Source organism: Pongo pygmaeus, chromosome 21 (assembly GCF_028885625.2).
Source record: "Pongo pygmaeus isolate AG05252 chromosome 21, NHGRI_mPonPyg2-v2.0_pri, whole genome shotgun sequence".
Classification (NCBI taxonomy): domain Eukaryota; kingdom Metazoa; phylum Chordata; class Mammalia; order Primates; family Hominidae; genus Pongo; species Pongo pygmaeus.
In genome coordinates, this window is record NC_072394.2 from 57,281,613 (window position 1) to 57,297,233 (window position 15,621).

General features: G+C 41.9%; 1 protein-coding gene across 2 annotated transcripts in view; it reads left to right on the forward strand.

Moving 5' to 3' along the window:
- The window catches only part of DOK5 (docking protein 5), a 177,379-nt gene extending 162,457 nt beyond the window's left edge, over positions 1–14,922 (forward strand). The window contains exons 7-9 of one of the 2 annotated variants that reach the window (XM_054468222.2): positions 6,097–6,217; positions 8,421–8,537; positions 14,168–14,922. In XM_054468222.2, coding sequence (XP_054324197.1) covers positions 6,097–6,217; positions 8,421–8,537; positions 14,168–14,232 — 303 coding nt within the window. In that variant the 3' untranslated portion in view covers positions 14,233–14,922. The remainder of the gene's footprint in view (positions 1–6,096; positions 6,218–8,420; positions 8,538–14,167) is intronic. The other variant, XM_054468223.2, reaches the window with a different exon arrangement.
- Positions 14,923–15,621: the final 699 nt, after the last annotated feature.

Below are 15,621 nucleotides of genomic sequence, written 5' to 3' on the forward strand. Positions count from 1 at the left end.
GGAAAGTTCAAGTGTTTAAGTACAAGAAGGTATTTGCTTGACTTTCACAAAGGCTTGTCTTTCTACTCTTGTGGGATCTTGAGCTAACACTGCTAATAGAATTAATAAATGTTCAGTGCTAAACTCCCCTGCTGTTGGATAGTCCTAAATGATTGTGCATATACACATAAGAAAGATCTTTCCCCAAGGTCCTGCTTCTGCTCATCACTTGAATGGCAAAGTTGAGTGAAGTAGTCTTACTGTACGTCCCCCACAGTCAGTCACAGCCATGCTAATTTAACCGGGACCTAAACCCACAGTCAGTCACAGCCGTGTTAATTTAACCTGGACCTAAAGTTTCAGCGTGAATTCAGCCTTGGGCTAACAGTGCTTCTAATTTGATAGCTTGGTTAGGATTTATTTTTGAAGACTATTTTCTGCTACTTATCAAAGCCTGGATTCATTCATTTATTCATTCATTCATCACACATTTGTTAAGCCTCTGAAGGCTCTAGCTAGGTGCTGGGGATAGGATACAGAGATAAAAGATAATCCCTACTTTGGCCGGGCGTGGTGGCTGACGCCTGTAATCCCAGCACTTTGGGAGGTCAAGGCGGGCGGATCACGAGGTCAGGAGATCAAGACCATCCTGGCTAACATGGTGAAACCCCATCTCTACTAAAAATACAAATAATTAGCCAGGCGTGGTGGTGGGCGCCTGTAGTCCCAGTGACTTGGGAGGCTGAGGCAGGAGAATGGCGTGAACCCGGGAGGCGGAGCTTGCAGTGAGCCAAGATTGTGCCACTTCATTCCAGCCTGGGCGATAGAGCGAGACTCCATCTCGGAAAAAAAAAAAAAAAGATAATCCCTACTTTTCAGCAATTCATGGTCTAGAGCAGAAGGCAGGCTAGGTTAGTGACTATCACAAAACAGTGAAATGATGAGATATCTGGTAGAAGCACCTGATCCTATTAAGGGAGGAGAAGAGACATCAGGAGAGTATCTAAAGGAGGTGATTCCTGAGCTGACTCCTGAAGGGAAGGTAGAAGTTAACCACATAAGTAATGGGGAGAACCTTTGGGCTTAGGAGCAGATGTACAATAGATTTCCAGGCGGTTGGAACTGGCTGGGCTGAGTGTTATGGTTTAGGCTGTGCTGAGGCCTGAAACGGGAAGGGTATCAAGATCAGGGCTCCCCAATCTAAGAAGTTTGGCCATTAGTGTGAGGATATATAGTTATTTGACCAGTTAACTCAGGAGACTGGGCTGGATGTCCCCCATGGTTCTTCCAACTCTAATGTTCCATGATTCTTTTAAATTTTTCTGACATAGGAAACAAAATGGATTATTTATAATTTTTGTGGTTGTTTTAATAGAGTCCAGGGACACGATTTTAGTAGGTTATATGGGGTCAGGAGTGTGGGTCACGTATGGTATACAGTTTGTTCCACCATAACACCATTTCTTTTTTCTTTTTTTTTGAGACTGAGTCTCGCTCTTTCACCCAGGCTGGAGTGCAGTGGCATGATCTCAGCTCACTGCCACCATTCCTGGCTAACTTTTGTATTTTTAATAGAGACAGGGTTTCAACCATGTTGGCCAGGCTGGTTTTGAACTCCTGACCTCATGATCCACCCACCTCAGCCTCCCAAAGTGCTAGGATTACAGGCGTGAGCCACCACGCCCGGCCACACAATTTCTGTATTGCCACTGAGCTCAGATGTATTTGAAAAATTGGAAATTCATTACAATATTAAGGTTGTGTTGGTTCCTAAGCAATTTTTCCTAAGAAAGGGAAGCCCAGATTAGCAGGAGTGAAATTGTAACCTTAATTAAGCTGGATAGGAAAAGGTACTCACAAGACTAGTGCATAGGCAGGGCCTCTTCCAGAAGATGAGCCACGAGCACAGGTCCCTGGACTCCCTCCCTATAAAGGGGTGTGCCCAGCCTTTGCAGTCTTGCTCAGCTCCTGTTCATGTGGCTGCACAGCCACCATTGCCAGTTTTCTGCAATAGCCCCTTCTCCACCTCTATCACCTGGACTTCCTCAAGCCCGCACTTCCAATCAAGTGTTTTCTACATTTTTTATAACCCCAAATCAACCTCCAGTCTAGCCGGGCTGTGCAAGCTATCCCCCAAAGTAACAATGACTCTGGTTGTAAATAGGCACACATTTGAATGGTCAACCCACCCTCTGAATTTTCCCACAATTTTGTGAATGGGAGGTTTTTCGAGAACTTCTGTGTCACCTTACAGGGGAAATCCCCATACTTTACAATTCTATGGCTCAGGGTAATTTTTATTTTTACTTGTTAATGTGAAGATATTATATCTATTGTAAAAAAAAAACTATATAAAGATATGTTTTTTAAGTAGGAAGATTGTAATCCTTCTTTCCAAATACAGTAAATCCTCATTTAACGTTGTTGATAGATTCGTGACTTTAGCGGAAGGACATACAACACAACCAATTTTCCCGTAGGCTGATTGATATAAAGAAGAGTTAAATTCCTATGGCATATTTCTGGTTACAAAAACATTACCAAACGTCCAGATAAAGACGAAAACACTTCTAATATTACACATTGAAATAAATGTGAGCTATACGTACATTTGAGAAAGATTAATAAAAACAAGATGATTATTTACCCAGTGATTCCAGTTCAGGGTCACGGGTGGCCACAGCCCACCATCTCTGCAGCTCTGGGTGCCAAATGGGACCCAGCCGGGACAGGATGCCCTCCCGTTTCAGGACACACTCACCCATACCACACCCACTGAGACAGGGACCATTTAGACACACCGGTGAAGCCAACAGGCAGTTTTGGGATATGAAAGGAAAGCGGAGGACCCAGAGAAAACACAAGCAGGCATGGGGAGAACGTGCCAAATCGACACAGACAGTGACCCTGCCAGGAACAGATTTTTATGTTCACATCAAAGTTGTAATGAAACAAAGCTGAATGCATTGACGTTATTTGAGGACCTGCGGCACTCCAGGTAACCCAATTTTAACTCTTCCAAAAATGAGTGCTAACTGCTATTTCCACCAGGGCGGTACATCAGTGCCACTTGTGGCCCTACACTGATGGTTAATATCAAAGATAGAGGGACTCGGAGCGTCACAGAAGAGGGAGTGGAAACCTGCCTGCTGGATTCTCACCAAACGACTTCCTCCGTCTTTTCTCCCTTACACAATTATGTAGACATTTCTGCATTGTTAGAAGGCTTTTCTTTTTGTCCAAAGACAATTAAAATGCTCCTTTCATAAAATTAGATATTTTTCCAAAGGGTTGAGAAAGAACTAGAGAGCCAGGCTTTGTACTATTCTCCTCTTCAAAACGCGGCATTGCTGTCATTTCACTCTTGATCCCAAATCAGCTTTCTAAAAATACAGCAGTGAAGTAGTGAATAATTTGAAGTGACTAGTATTCCACAAATGTTTTCTTTATATGAAGTTTTCTGTTAAATTAAATAGAATCTCTTTATATTAAGAAAATCAAATAACCAGTACCTCTAAATTGAGTTATTTTCCTTCTTTTATTTTTTGAATTCCATGCAAATGAAATAGAATTTACCAAAAGTCACTGGTAAATCGTTTTGGATTTTTTTAGATTTTCATGTGTACAGAAATAACCACTATGAGAAGTTGATGAGGTGAGGGATATGTTAATTAGCTCAAATGAATTTTTTATAGTACATACATAGATCAAAACATCACATTGTACTCTATAAATATGCATACTTATTATTTGTCCATTAAAAATAGATTTTAAAAATTAAAAACAAGAAACAGCAGCAGAACTTTTCTACTAGCTTAGTACTTAGCTTTTGGACCTTTTCATCTAAGTTTATTTTTAGGAAAAGTTGTCTTTATGGAATCTAATCCTATATGATTCCACTTGGGGGCATGTTTTGGTAATTGTGGAATTATGATAGGGACAGGGAATTCGATTCAGCAAATGTAAATTCAATGCATATAAATTAAATTATCTTTTGAGTGAATATTATAATCTGTTTTTCAAGTTGAATCTCATGAACTACAATGAGTTTTGGTCTTCAACATATGAAGCCTCCTATTATTTTGGCTTTACTGAGTGAATTATGCCTGAAACTACCATGCTGATGAGATGTGTATAGTGGAGACTTCTTTTTTCTTTAAGAGATTGGAAATTTTTTTAAAAAAAATCCTAAAATGGGCATTGTAATTTCTAATTATCATCATCATCATCATCATCATCATCATCATCATCATCTCCATTTTTCCCCTTTACCTATGTGTTGCTAGGTAAGGCTAAGTAGGTATCATCTCATCAAACTCTCATACTTCCCAAATGGATAGGTGTGTAATGCCAACAATTTTCATATGAGCAACTATAATGACATTGCACTAGGTCTGTAACCCCCTGTGTTTCCTTCATGGTACGACATATAACTGTTTCATTTCTGATTCATGTAAATCTTCCATCTTTGCCAAATATTACATTGTGCCTATCTGTAGATAACTGGGCCTTGAATGGGAGGACACTTAAATAGCCGTCAGCTTTTAAGCCAATGTGAAATTACCTCCCAATGAACATCTTGCATAAATCTTTGTGGGTGAATTTTTTTAAAGATGGGAATGGATTATTTGATATTCAAGTATCCAGGAAATCCAACTTTGCAAATAGTCACTTCTTACACAATGGCATAATCAACTTGCGTCATGATTGTGTCTGAGACCAGGGCTCAGATACGGGGGTGCCTGGAGAGCTGCTTCCATTTGCACCCCCATTCTTCTTGCATGCATTGACGCCGTTCACCTTTCCTTTTATTCTACCCATCCTACAGGCTCTTTTCTCTCTGAAACTTTCCTTCTTTTGTATAATTATTTCCCCGATGTGGTTGCTCAGGCCATTGACTGCTCTCTGATAATCTGGGGGACTAGAACTGTGTCTTTAGAGTTGCCTGCTGCCAAAAGCCATTTCATCTTTTTTCCTCCCTCAATGTCTGGAACAATGATTTGTCGACAAAAGTTACTTGTTTAAACAGACTTTTTTTTTTCTTTCTGATGCCAGAATACCCAACACAAGCCAGTTTAAACTGACAAGAATTAGGCTGGGTGCGGTGGCTGACACCTGTAATCCTAACATTCTGGGAGGCTGAGGCAGGTGGATCACCTGAGGTCAGGAGTTCGAAACCAGCCTGGCCAACATGGAGAAACCCCATCTCTACTAAAAATAGAAAAAAAAAAAAAAAATTAGCCGGGTGTGGTGGCATGTACCTGTACTTCCAGCTACTCAGGAGGCTGAGGCAGGAGAATTGCTTGAGCCCAGAGGTGGAGGTTGCAGTGAGCTGTGATCGTGCTACCACACTCCAGCCTTGCTGACAGAGCAAGACTCCATCTGAAAAACAAAAAAACAAAAAACAAAAAAAACACCCAAACTGAAAAGAATGAAATGGCTAATACAATTGAAAAGTCTGGGGCCAGCCTCTGGATTCAGTGGGATCCAAGGTCTCCGTGGAGTGTGTGAAGATCTCCTGCTTTTCTTGGCTGTCTTCTTCTGAATGGTGTCTACTCACTGTCACCTGGTCCCTTTGTAGTTCCAAGATAGGCTCCAGTCCCATCTCCAGCCTCTTAACAACTCCACAAGAAATCATTCAACACATGTTACTTGTACATCTATTACATGCAAGGCAATATTCTGCACTCTGGGGATAGAGCAATGAACAAAACAGTCACAAGTCTTTAGCTTACTTCTGCTGATTCTCTCTTCCGCAAAAATTCTAATAATGTCTCAGTGAATTATTTCGGGCTGGTCTGGCATGGGTCACCAGCCCAACCCTAAAGCGAATGGGGGAATCAGCCCCACCAGGACTGGAGGGACTTGGCTGGGTTGGAGGGAAGTTCCCCAAAGGAACGTCATCAAGGCACTGTTGCCAGCAGGGTAAAGAATGGATGGTGCCAAGTAAGCAAGAACAGTAGCTGGCCACCATGTCCACCACCATCAATCGATGTTCATTGATTTGCAGCCTGGCCAGCTCTGTGGTTCTTGTACTCCATGCTCTCCTGTTTCCTCAGTCAGGCCACTTTCAGCCCCAGTGTTCCTGATGCACAACTTTCTTCCCTTTGGCTGCAGCTCCAGATGAAGATGAGTGAGCGGGCCGCCTCACTGAGCACCATGGTACCCCTGCCTCGCAGCGCCTACTGGCAGCACATCACACGTCAGCACAGCACGGGGCAGCTCTACCGCCTGCAAGGTAAGCGTGGGACTGCCTGTGTCTAGGGTGTGGGCCAGGCCTGGGAGTACTGGGGAGGGGGCTCAGCTCAACTCACAACTGCTGCATGCCAGCTGGTTAGTGCCCTTCCTCCAAAGGTAGGACCCCCATCAGGGCCTCACACGTGAGGCACTTAATCTTTGTAGAGCCAAATATCTGTATGGCTCTACAGATATTTGTATCTATCACAGTGTCCTGGGGGAAGTCACTTAAAATGCAGATTCTTGGGTTTCATCCCCAGAGACTCTAGATCTTAAGGCATAGGATGTGGCTGAGCAATCTGCACTTTTAACAGACTGTACACAGGGTCTGGGTGAGGGGCCAGGGACCAGGCTACAAGAAATGATGTAGTGGACTGATGAATCACAGTATCAGCATTACTTGAAGTCTTGCTAGAAACGCAAATTTCCATGCCCTTCCCCAGACCTACTGAATCAGGAGCTCTGAGGGTGGGGCCAGGCCATCTGTATTTGAATAAGCCCTCCAGGTGATTCTCCCCAGAGCTCAGGTCTAGAAGCCAATGTTTGGGTGGATGGGGCCCTGGACTGAGGCCAGAAGCCATGGCTTCAGGTTTGCTGAAAGACTTTAGGCAAATCCTAGTAAGCTCTTCTTCCAGAGAAGTGGTCTCTGAAGCATGATGCAGAACAGCCTGCAGTGTGGACAACATGAACAATTAAAAAATCTACTTAAAATGGCCGGGCGCGGTGGCTCACACCTGTAATCCCAGCACTTTGGGAGGCCAAGGCGGTCAGATCACCTGAAGTCAGGAGTTGAAAGCCAGCCTGGCCAACATGGTGAAACCCTGTCTCTACTAAAAAAAATACAAAATTTAGCTGGGTGTGGTGGCATGTGCCTGTCATCCCAGCTGAGTCAGGGGAATCACCTGAACCTGGGAGGCGGTGGTTGCAGTGAGCCAGAATCGCACCATCGCACTCCAGCCTGGGCAACAAGAGCAAAACTCCATCTCAAAAAAAAAAAAAAAAAAAAAAAAATTCTATTTAAACCTATCCTTTCAAATATATTTGTTTTGTTTTGTTTTTCATTTCATAGTACATAAGAATAGCTTATTATGTTATGCACCTATGTGGGAGATACTTGTAAAAATTCTTTTTTTTTTTTTTTTTTTTTTTTTTTTTTGAGACGGAGGCTCACTCTGTCGCCCAGGCTGGAGTGCAGTGGCGCCATCTCGGCTCCCTGCAAGTTCCGTGCAAAAAAACTCTTTAATGATGAGGTACAAGACCACCAAACTGGAAATAGCGTGCACTAGACTACACGTAGTTTACGTGCAGAAATTTGCTGAATAATTGAATGCAAGAATGAATGAATGACCATGGAAGACTATGGCCTCAGTCCTCCATGCCCGCTCTGAACCCTGGTCACAACAGCCTTTTTTTCTCAGTCTTTGCTGTTGGTCCTTTCTCCCCCAGGCAGCTTTTCCTGTATGCTGTGCCCGTCCCTCATCCTAGTTAACTCTTGCTCACCTCCAGGTCTCACCTCCAGCGCCCCTGAGGCTCCAAGAAAGCCCTCAGGACTTTCTTGTAACTTGAGTGGACATCTCTGATTATGTGCACTCATAAGCTGCAGATGATGGCCAGTTTTCATGTCATATTTATGTGGCCACTTGACTCATGGTCAGCTCTCCCAGGAAGCAATAATGTACAGGAGGGCAGGAGAGCTGTGCCTCCTTCTGTCTTTATCATTTTATCCCCCGGTGCCTTGTATGCCTTCCATCAGGATTTGTTGAAAGAATGCATAATGTTAAGAAGGCACTGTGGGTATTTACATTTTAGTTTTCATGACTCTGTGCTCTGTTCACTAGCAGAGAGCATGGCACATAGCAGATGCTGAGATGCTGCAAAAAAAAAAAAAGATCCTGAGTGCCTCTGTGAGCAGCTGAGCAAACGACTGAATTAATAATTGACAAATAAGCTTACCTTCCAAGATACCTCTGCAGCGAGAGTGAGTTAGATCGGGTTGTCACAATGCCATTGATTCTCATTTAAACTTCAAAAATGTTTGCAATATTTGAGTTATATCATCACAATTTTTGTCATATACATACCAGAATGTTACTCAATTTTACTCTCCTCTATTTTAATATACCTTTTTTTAAAAAAGCATATTTTACTACCTTAATACTATTATATCCACTGGTTATACTTTTTTTTTTTTTTTTTTGATACAGGGTCTTGCTCTTCACCTAGGCTGGAGTGCAGTGGTGCGATCATGGCTCACTGCAGTCTCAACCTCCTGGGCACCAGTGATCCTCCTGCCTCAGCCTACCGAACAGCTGGGACTACAGGTGTGTGCCACCAAGCCCAGCTAATTTATTATTTTTAGTAGAGAGGGTGTCTTACTATGTTGCCCAGACTGGTCTCAAAGTTCTGAGCTCAAGCAGTCCTCCTTCCTTGGCCTCCCAAAGTGCTGGAATTATAGTTATCAGCCACTGCACCCAGCTAGTTATGCTTTTTAATAGACAATAAAATAAATAATTTATTTTATTTATTTATTAAGTATTGAAGATTTAAAAAATGTTAACAGAGTACCTAAAATTATCTTGCTTATTAAAAGTGGCTATTTAAACAGCAACTAATTTAAAAAAAAAAGCTTTATTCTTCTACCTATACTACCTACCTTCTCTCTCCCGTCCTTTTCATCCCCCTTAGAAAAAGGAAATAGGTTTGGGAAAAGTTCATGACTTGGTGGCCTGGGCTGTGCCATATGATGAAGTTACAGAGCCTTTAATTTCTTCTTGTTTTGCTGGTGATTATGGGTTGTAATTCCTCTGGCCAATTCACCTACATTGATGAATTTCAGGCTTTTTTTTTTCTAGCACATCTGGAGGTTAAGGTTGGAAATCATACACACCCTTATGGAGGAATTTACCAGATTGGTTTGAGAATAATGGTCATTTTCTTCAAATGTAGTCTTCGAGAGCCACCTGCTGGTTGATTTGGGAATTATCATTTGATTACAGTTTTTGTCGGGGAAAGGGAGGTGCTGGTTTTGACACGTGCCACCTAAGACGTATATAATCTACCTTCACTGCTTCTCCCACTTCATTTTAAAATTTTCATAGAAATTCTCTTCTATGATTATGCAGATACAAAATCAACGTTGGAAGTAGGTTTATAATGAAAACTGTCTGGGTGTGGTGGCTCACGCCTGTAATCACAGCACTTTGGGAGGCTGAGGTGGGTGGATCTCCTGAGATCAGGGATTCAAGACCAGCCTGGCCAACATGGTGAAACCCCACCTCTACTAAAAATAGAAAAATTAGCTGGGCATGGTGGCAGGTGCCTGTAATTCCAGCTACTCGGAAGGCTGAGGTGGGAGAATTGCTTGAACCCAGGAGGCAGAGGTTGCAGTGAGCCAAGATCATGCCACTGCACTCCTGCCTGGGCAACAAGAGTGAAACTCTGTCTCAGTAAAAAAAAAAAAAAAAAAAAAAAAAGAAAAGAAAACTGTGGAAGAAACTTACAGAAGCAATCAACAAGTTTATGTTGAACACTATTCACTGGATTCTTTTAGGAATGCATTGGATAAAATAACAGCAGTTACATCAGTAGCATTTCCCAAATTATGTTCCTTGGAAAGCTAACTCTGGTAGACAGCATCTTTCCCCTAAGAAAAGTACTGTGGTCAAACGCGTTTGGAGGAGATGCTACATGTTAAGTTCTTATGGAGAGTCAGAAAACAAATCAATAATTTCAGGGCTCTGAGATGTCCTGCAATAAAAAACCTGATTAAACTTGTTTAAACCAAAGCTCTGCACATCTATTTGGACATGAAACCTCTTTTCCTTCTTGTTATATGAATAAACATTCACGTGCCACCAGTGCAGTGCTGAAATCTCAGATTTCATCATTACGAGGGAGACAAGCCATATTCAATGGGGTCTTTCTAAAAGCTACTCTTTCTGAGGACCTACTGTGTACCGGCTTTCCACTGGGACCTAACATACATGATCTCATTTAGATCCCAAAACAGCTGCCCTCACAGGGTATTTTATTCTCATTTGCTGTTAGGAAACTGAGAATTTGAAGGGTTATTGATGGGTCTATCTAGTAAGTAGCAAGATTTTAAGGTTTTTATCTCTCATTCTTCCATCCATCCATTCTTTGTTTATTCAGTAAACATTTATTGAGCATCTAGTTTAGGCCAAGCGCTGTGCTAGATGACAGACATACCTGGGGCTCCTAGGCAGGGATATTCCTTTCCTCTCAGAGCTTATAATCTAATGGAGAGTCACAATCCATAATCAAGCAAACATAGTTAATTTCAGATTTGGTATATGGAACAGTGGAAAAGAACGTTTTTATGATAAAGAAAGTGAGGCAGAGCTGTTGGTTTTGAGAAGACGCTGACAAAGGGACTTCTTGAGTTGGGGTAGTCAGTGGAAGCCCCTGCAACACCCCAAGACCTTAAGTCTAAAAAAGGCAGCCATACCGAGAGCCAGGGGAAGGCATTCTCCATAGAGAGGTCGGCAAATGCAAAGGCTCTGAGTCAGAAATGAGCTGCTGGCGTTCAAAGATCAGGAAGGAGCCAGTGTGGCTGGTGCCTAAGGGACATAGAGAGACAGCCGGGGTGGTGATTACAGGTGATCAAGACTTGCTTATTCTAAGTGTGAGGGGAAGCATTAGAGGGTCCTCAGCATGGCAGTGTCAGATTTAATTGATATTTTCATTCAAGGGATTGCAAGAGAGCAGAAGAGGAAGTGGGAGACTAGCCCCAAGGCCGTTGCACATGAGCACTGGAGTGTCTGGCTTCAGTACAATGTTCCTCTAACTCTCTCACCTCTTTCTCAAAGTTATCATCTCAGCAATCTTCACCCTTAGGCCAAGGTGCTTCATTGCTCCAGTATTTTCAGAACTCTTCTGTGGGAATTGCCTTGGAAGATAGCATCACTTGTTTCAAAACAAAAACAAGAAAAACTAGGCACCTATATCATAGATCAGACTTAAGATAATTTGAGGAAATCAAAGAGTGACACTGAACAGTTGTGTCACTGAACCAGGCATCTTCCATGTAGCCTTATGGGGTTCTCCTGACAACCACTGGAGTTGGTGAGAGTGGGACTATCCTCTCCATTTCAATGACTGAAGAAACAGAGACCTTTGGAGGTTAAGGTCTTACTCCAGGCCACATGGCTGGTGGATGTAGGCAGAGGCATTAGCACTCCGGGGCTCTGACTTCTAATCCAGGCCTATTGCCTTCCTCATATGGTCTTACCTGTAGGAGGAAATCATGCCTCCATGGGTGATTTCAAATGCAGATTCCCTGAGCCTGAAATGCCTCCAGAGGATTCATTCCAACCCATGCAATTTACATGTTTATTTTAAAGATGATAGATTCTTGGAGCAAGGGGCTACTTTGGAGAAGTTAACATTGTTTTTTTCAATATTAATCCTAACACAGTCACAAACCTCACATGGGCAGAAGTTAAGAGGGAAGCAATAGATTCAGATCCAAGCAAATGTGAAAGGTCTCAAATCTGCATGTCTACAGGGTCCAGGCAGGCTATGCAGATGAGTAAACGGGACAGGTATAGGAGTGGCAGGGTCCCTGGCGGATGTCAGGGAGAGCAGGCAGTCTGCTGTCTGCAGTTGGTCATTCTTAGCAGAATGTGGGGCTAGTTTTGCCTTCCAGTTTTCCAGGAGTACAGGGAAATTGGCATCTTTATGGGCAGTCAGCAGCTATTTAAATATTAATAAGCAATTCCAAATGTTTTAAAGCCTGTGGAGGCCAGAGAACAGGTCTGGGCCCAGATGTAGTCTACAGGTCATTACCAGCTTGTGACTTTTGTGTGAACTGCAGCAATGTGGGGAGGGTTGGGAAGCCTTTCATTCCATTTGCTGGCCTTACACTAAACACAGCATTCAAACTATGCAGGAAAGACTCAGCTCTCAGGATAGAAACTGTAAGCGTTTTCATTTTGACTTGACCTCAAGTGAATGCTGTCAGTCATTTTTCTGTGTAGTTGACTAAAAATTTGGATTCTGCACTAACAAGATTTGTCTGGTCTCTGCTCCCTGAAGGAGATTTTGATACACTGTAATAAAGATATTCCTGAATTTTTACTTATAGTACTCAAACTCATTAATACAATTTTTCTGCGTTATAGTGTGTGCGTGTGTCTGTATGTTGGAAGGAGAATAGAATATGTGTTCAAACTGGCTGGGAGTTTGGAAGAAATGATTTCTAATTATTTGGGATATTTTGATATTCAGGACTTAGCTAATAATAATCACTGCTGTTGTGTACTAGCAACAATATGACTGGATATATCATTTTCCTTTGGTTCAGATTTGAGTCTTCAAATATCTGAATCCAAGATGTTCTTTTTTGCTTGTTTCTGTTTTGGTATTGAGACCATAGTAATCTATTTAAGACTGTGCAGCTCATGAAGCCATTTCTACTTCCTTTATTCTTCAACAGTACTGTGAGGAGGGGGAACAAGCGCTTTCTCCCCATTCCACAGGAGTGGAAAATGAGTCAAAGTGATGTTGTTCCTTGTCTAAGTTCATGCTTCTGGGAGGAAGATCAAATGGGACTTGAACTGAGGTCAGGGCTGCTTATGATAAAATGATAGAGCATAAACTCAAGGCTTAAGGGCCACACGCCACCATTAACATTTTTGCATGGTTCAGTGTTTAAAAACAACATGGCCAGGTGCGGTGGCTCACGCTTGTAATCTCAGCACTTTGGGAGGCCGAGGCAGATCACTTGAGCCCAGGAGTTTGAGACCAGCCTAGGCAACGTGGGGAGACCCCATCCCTACAAAAAATACAAAATTTAGTCGCGTGTGGTGGCACACACCTGTGGTCCCAGTTACTTGGGGGGCTGAAGTGGGAGGATCACCTGAGCTCAAGAGGTTGAGGCTGCAGTGAGCTGAGATCACGCCACTGCCCTCCAGACCGGGCGAAAAAAAATATATAAAAATAAAATAAAATAAAAACAACATTGTTTTGAATGTGTATGGGTGGGGCGGACATGCTCCACTGGCTGCAGTCCTGTTTCTTGTGCCTGCTTGATCCACGCATTTACTCACCAAGGCTGCGGAAGTTTGTTCCGAAGGCTTTGCGATGAGTCCTGAGATCTTCACCTAGCAGTGTACATTTCTTTGCTTGTGGTAACCCTTGGCCAGCAGGTGGCAGTAGAACCTCTAGTTTTTGTTAAATCAGGGACGTATTATCTACAGGGATTGGCAAACAATGGCTTGTGAGCCAAATCCAGCCTGCTGACTATTTTCATTAATAAAGCATTATTAGGACGACATTCATTACATATTAACTATGGCTGCTTTTGTGCTACAGGCAGCAGGGCTGAGTAGCCGCAATGAGACCATATGGTCTGCAAAACCCTAAATATTTAGTGTCTGGCTCTTTCTAGAAAATGCTTGACAACCCTTATATTATTAATATGTCACAAAGGGGGCTAATAGGGATCTTGTGTGTTGCCTTCTTGACTTTTTAAAGTCTGTTTGGTCTGAAATCTAAATTTGAAATAATAAAGGCTAAATGAATTTTAGGAAGTTCTCCTTAACATTTACAAGATTACCAAAGTATAAGCATAAGACTGCCTTATTGCTGTTCAGGTTTCCAGAATATTCTAGCTAAAAGTTTCCATAGTTCTGTTTCTATCTCATTTCTCCTAAATACCCTGGATATGGGGATTGATGCAGATGAAAAATTAAGGAAGAAAATAATTGCTAATGGACTGACCATGGCTCGGCCCAAAGGCCACATGCAAATGATATGTAAATCATGCAATCTCTGTGACTCATTTACATATCATCGTGAGTGGCCTTTGGAAAAAATTCTGCCTTAAGTACATTTACTTATTTCTGTTATAGAGAAAGTTGTTGCCACCTAATTTGATTGTGGGCTTTCTTGAAATGTAACTGTTGATTTTAAATTCTTTTTGGAAAAGATGTTGCCAGCCCTCTGAAGCTTCATCGAACAGAGACTTTTCCAGCCTACAGATCTGATCACTGACAGTAACTGCCAAGAATTGTTAACACACTTGCGATGTGTCAGCCACATTCATCCAGGAGGTCACAGAATGACAGCAAGGGAAGTGACGACCAAGAGAAGAAGCTTAAAGTCCTGGCTAATTGTGTGGTCATTGGAAAACTCTGCAATACAATAATTTTCTTTCTTTTATTTTTCTTTTTTAAATTCTTAGCGTAATTGAAACGTGCTCTATAGATATTGACTCTGTGTTCCCTCTTTTACAGCTGGACAGAAAGAAGTCAATGTCACGAAATGATTTTCTATTGTAGATACCTTGTCCCTTGCACTTCTCTGAATCTGTCCTTTTGTGGATTCTTGTGATTTTCCTTCCAAGTGTTTCAGTTGTATGACAGTCAGTATTGACAATAAAATGGCTTTTAATTATTTGTTATTTGTTTACACCCTATTCCTCAGTTATTATTACTGTGGTGCTGATTAACTACTGGAAATTCTATTTGATTATATCACCAATTAGTTAAATCAGTGCTTTGACTCACTCTTATCTGCTCTGTTCAAAACTATTCGTTCAAAGAACCCGTTAGTATTGTTTACAGGGTTACAGTTTCTCTCATATGCTTTCCTCACCCCCTTACTCCCTTTTTTAAAAGCCTTTATTTTGTTCGGAGTATCTTCATAAAACATTTGAAAATAAAAGATCATTCTTCACCCATATGTTCTTTGGATTCTGGCAACATGTTTTTCTCTATCCTAGGTATTTCTGAAGGGTGTGTGGACATTTTGCATGTGAGCTGTGAGTGTATTGTGTATTGTGTCTAACATGAATTCAACCATTCACGCATTTGCTCACTCATTCATTAATGTGGTCTGTATTGAGCATCTATGAGTTTCCGGCACTGTACTGGAGTTCAGGGATGTAGAAATCAAAAGACACAGTCTTTGTTGCCAAAGACCTGAATTCCAGAAGAGTACCACAAGAAAATCAAGTTGGAAATATCATACAGTGACACCTGCTAAATGGGCCCCCAGTGGTCATGAACTTCTAAAGAGAAGGTCAGTGCTGGATGTGAATTGAATTTTGTGAGCACCTAAAGTTAGAGTTCCTCTAAAGCTGCAGAGCGAGCAGGGATAGTGCCTGCCTGGTTCACTACTTTTTGCCAGATAAAATACAAGATACCCAATTAAATTTGAATTTCAGATAAGCAATGCATAGTTTTATAGATCTGAGTTAGCTGGGATTTCCTAGGACACTGCTGGTCAGGATGTGTTTTTTAAGGGGTTGAGAAATATTGGGGAAAGGATCGAATTCAACTAACAATTAAGTAGTAGATTAGGGATATATAAATTGTTTAGTGCTAATGGCTTCCCCGAAATGCATTTATGTTCTCTCTGGGTTCTCTGTAGCTAATTTTC